Raw genomic sequence first — 3,453 nt, forward strand, 5'->3', positions numbered from 1 at the left:
CCCCCCCCCCCCCCCCCCACCGATCCAGCTCAGGGGAAGGGGGAATGGGACTGGGAGGGGACAAGGTGGCCCTTGCCAGATCTCAGGACAGTTCAGGTTGGAAGGGCCTTGCTGGAGATGACCGGGTCCATCCCGCCTGCCCAGGCAGGGTCACCTGGATCAGGTGACTTAGGAGCACGTCCAAGTGGGTTTGGAATGTCGCCAGAGAGGGAGACTCCACCCTTCCCTGGGGCTGTCCCAGTGCTCTGCCACCCTCCGTGGAAAGAAATTCTTCCTCACGTTGAGGTGGAACTCATGTTTTTGTTTGTGGCCAACACTCCTCGTCCTGTCACTGAAAAGTTCCCAAGTTCTGCACTCACTTTTCACCACAGAGACCAAAAACCCCTCTGGGTGAAAACCCTGGTGCCCATCCTGTCCACAGGGCATCCCAGGCCTGGCACAAAGTGGGAAGAGAAGCCTCCCCGTCGCACCGGCAGCGAGCACGGGCTGCAGGAGGGGTCGAGGCACGCGGGAGCACGCGGTGGGCGTGGGGGCCGTGGCACAGCCCACCCGCCATCTGCCGCCGGCGGCGCGGGCACGCGCCGGAGCACGCGGTGGGCGCAGCACGTGGCACCCACCCACCCCACAGCGGGTGCTCTTCTGCCTCAGAGACACCTCGAAATAAAGGTGTGGGGGGAGAGAACCCACCTGCACAGCCCTGGGGGGCAGAGGGCTCCGAGCCCACCACCCTCCACAGGACCCGCTGTCGCCAGGAGAACGTCTGGCTGCTCCTTTGGTGGAATTCCTGGTTCTGCTCCATCAGAACCCCAAGGATTGGGCTCCTCCCTTAGGATCAGGGTCTGTGCAGGGTCCTGGCTGCTTTCCCCCCCAGTCCAGTCCCATTTTGGGTGCTGTTTTGCTGGGCTGGAAGCAAAGAGGCCGGGGCTGCCCCCGCTCCAAGTACAAGGGTATTTATTTCATGGGTACAAGAGAGAAACAGCACCTTGTGTGTGTTGGGTTCTTCCCGGTTACTGGTTTGTACATTCAGAGCTTTTGGCCGGGGCAGGGGAGGGCAGCGGGTCCTGCTCGGCCCCCCCAGCACCAGGGTGGGCGGCTGCCAGCGGGGACCCCCCCTGTGTCCCCATGCCGTGGGCGCCCGAGCCCCGGGGCCCCGTGCGAGCGTGTCTTGAGTGCTGAGGTTGGCTGTGTGCTCCTCCTCCATGCAGTCTGTGCGGGGCAGTGCTCCCTGCCCTCCTCCTCTTTCTCTTCCTCCTCCTCCTCCCCTGCCCGCGGCGGGGCCGGGACCCCCGGCCCTGTGCAGTCTGTGCAGGGCAGTGCTCCCCGCCGTCCTCCCTGCCCTCCTCCTCTTTCTCTTCCTCCTCCTCCTCCCCTGCCCGCGGCGGGGCCGGGACCCCCGGCCCTCATTTCCTCGTGTGCAGCGTGTCCTGGAACTTGGTGCTGGTGTAGCGAAGGTGGAAACCCTTCTTGTTGATGGTGTCGTCGGAGTGGAAGCGGATCATCACCGAGTCTCCGGCCGAGTACACCTCCTCGGGGGGCTGCGGGGGTGAGGGAGGGGGTGCTCAGATCCACGAGCACCCGCGGGGTGAGGGCCCATTGTGGGTGGGAATATTTGCACTGTGGAGGGTGGGAACCATCACACCAGACCAAATTCCCATGGGGATTTCTCCACACCGCTCTGGCTCATCCTCATCCATCACCTTGAATCCTCACTCCTCGCCCCCCACCCAGAGCCACCCCACGTCCCCTCCGTGCCAAGCTCACCCCGGACCCGCAGAAGCGGCCGAGGCGCGGGGCCGTGCCGTCATAGCCGTCGAAGAGCTCCATGTAGTCGTATCCGCAGTCGGCCTCCTCCTCGATCTCAAAGGTCTGGAAGATGAGCTCCACGCCGAAGCCCTCCTCGGCCATGATCACCCACTCGCAGTCCGAGCCCCCCGGGTAGTTGTTGTCCCCAAATTGTGCGTGGGAATACAAGTCCTTGGTCTTCACCTCGGCACGCACCTGGCCCCCGCACACTGTTGGACAAGCCGGGGTTTAGGGGCACCCAGGCTGTGCCCCCACCCCATAACCCCAGCGCCACCGAGGTACCTGTGGTGTGAGTGGCCTCGAATCCCTTCTTCTGGATGGAGTTATCAGACACAAACTTGAGGAACATCTTGTTGCCCGAGGAGACGATGGGCTCGGGCTCCTTGGCCCCGCAGAAGCGGCCGAGTGCCGGGGCCTTGGCGTCCTTCCCGTCGAAGATCTCCAGGTGGTCGTAGGTGCATTCCTGCTGCGCCTCCACGTCCAGCTCCGAGAAGGTCTGTGGAGGTTCTGGGTGAGCTTGGGGCTTGGCAAAGGGGACCCCAGTGCTCCCCACCCCCCAACCCCTACCAGCTTGATGCGGTGCCCCGGCGTGGTGCTGATGGCCCAGGTGCACTCCTTCTTACTGGGGTATTTATCGGGCCAGTTGGGGCTGGTGATGGTCCCCGAGACAGATGTCACCTTGTGGTCACAGCCAGCTGCCGGGACAGCGAGGAGGGTCACGGAGGCGTGGCTGGGGGATTCCCAAGGGAATGGGGGGCGGGCTGGACCCACCTTCCTTGCAGTCGTGCTTGTTGTCGTGCAGCACGAAGCCGCTGCGGCACTGGCACTCGTAGCTGCCGAAGGAGTTGAGGCACTCGTGCTGGCAGCCCCCGTTGTTCTTGGAGCACTCATCCTTGTCTGGGAGAGAGCAGAGGGATCCCTGAGTGGGCTGGGAAAGCCTGGAATGGTGCAATTCCATCCCAACACGACCCCTCTCCCCCCACCCCCGGGCCCCGCTGCCCTCCAGCCAAGCAAGCGCCCCCGGGCAGCAGCAAGCAGCTCCAGCATCCCGCTTCCAGCTCCAGCCCCGCGGGCACGGGACGGCTCCTCCTCTCCCGTGGGCTCACCCATGGGTGCCACCATTACCTGCTGCCAGGACGGACGGGGGGAGGCAGAAAAACACACAGTGACAACCAAAGATGCACAAGAAAGACCAGGACGCGGGAGTCCCTCTTTACTCATCGATAGGAAATGTCACAGACACGGTAAAAATTGGGGAGGGGGGGAAAAATAAAACAAACAAGGTCAGCTGGTCAATGACAAAACCAAAGGGGTGGGGTGCTTAGAACAAAAAAAAAAAAAAAAAAAAAAAAGAAAAAAAGGGAAAATAAAAAAAAAAAAAAAATAAGGTCAACAACCAGTTCTGTCAAGCAAAAGGCTGCCGGGGCCGGCAGCACGGCTCGGCTCGGTCCCACCGTGCTCCCGCACGGCTCCGGGGCCGCGGCGTTCCTGAGAAAGACGGAGAGGATGGAGAGGCTCAGGAGGGGCCCCGCGGCCGCTTCTGCATGCGGAACTTCAGGCCGGGCGGGCGAGATTTCGGGGGCTGCAGCTGCTGCTTCTTCTCTGCAAAGAGAGAGGGAGAGAAGGGGGGGAGCGATGGGGGGGCGGGGG

General features: G+C 63.0%; 1 protein-coding gene across 2 annotated transcripts in view; it reads right to left on the reverse strand.

Annotated features, from left to right (window-relative positions):
• Positions 1-941: 941 nt before the first annotated feature.
• The window catches only part of BMP1 (bone morphogenetic protein 1), a 22,433-nt gene continuing 19,921 nt past the window's right edge, over positions 942-3,453 (reverse strand). Inside the window, exons 16-21 of one of the 2 annotated variants that reach the window (XM_041490659.1) lie at positions 2,575-2,700; positions 2,371-2,498; positions 2,086-2,299; positions 1,762-2,012; positions 1,392-1,535; positions 942-1,284 (exon numbers count right to left, since the gene is read on the reverse strand). In XM_041490659.1, the coding sequence (XP_041346593.1) occupies positions 1,401-1,535; positions 1,762-2,012; positions 2,086-2,299; positions 2,371-2,498; positions 2,575-2,700 (854 nt within the window). In that variant the 3' untranslated portion in view covers positions 942-1,284; positions 1,392-1,400. Of the gene's footprint in view, positions 1,285-1,391; positions 1,536-1,761; positions 2,013-2,085; positions 2,300-2,370; positions 2,499-2,574; positions 2,701-3,176; positions 3,406-3,453 lie in introns of those variants that run through there. The other variant, XM_041490660.1, reaches the window with a different exon arrangement.

Source organism: Pyrgilauda ruficollis, unplaced genomic scaffold, assembly GCF_017590135.1.
Source record: "Pyrgilauda ruficollis isolate IOZ18807 unplaced genomic scaffold, ASM1759013v1 scaffold125, whole genome shotgun sequence".
In the NCBI taxonomy this organism is placed as follows: domain Eukaryota; kingdom Metazoa; phylum Chordata; class Aves; order Passeriformes; family Passeridae; genus Pyrgilauda; species Pyrgilauda ruficollis.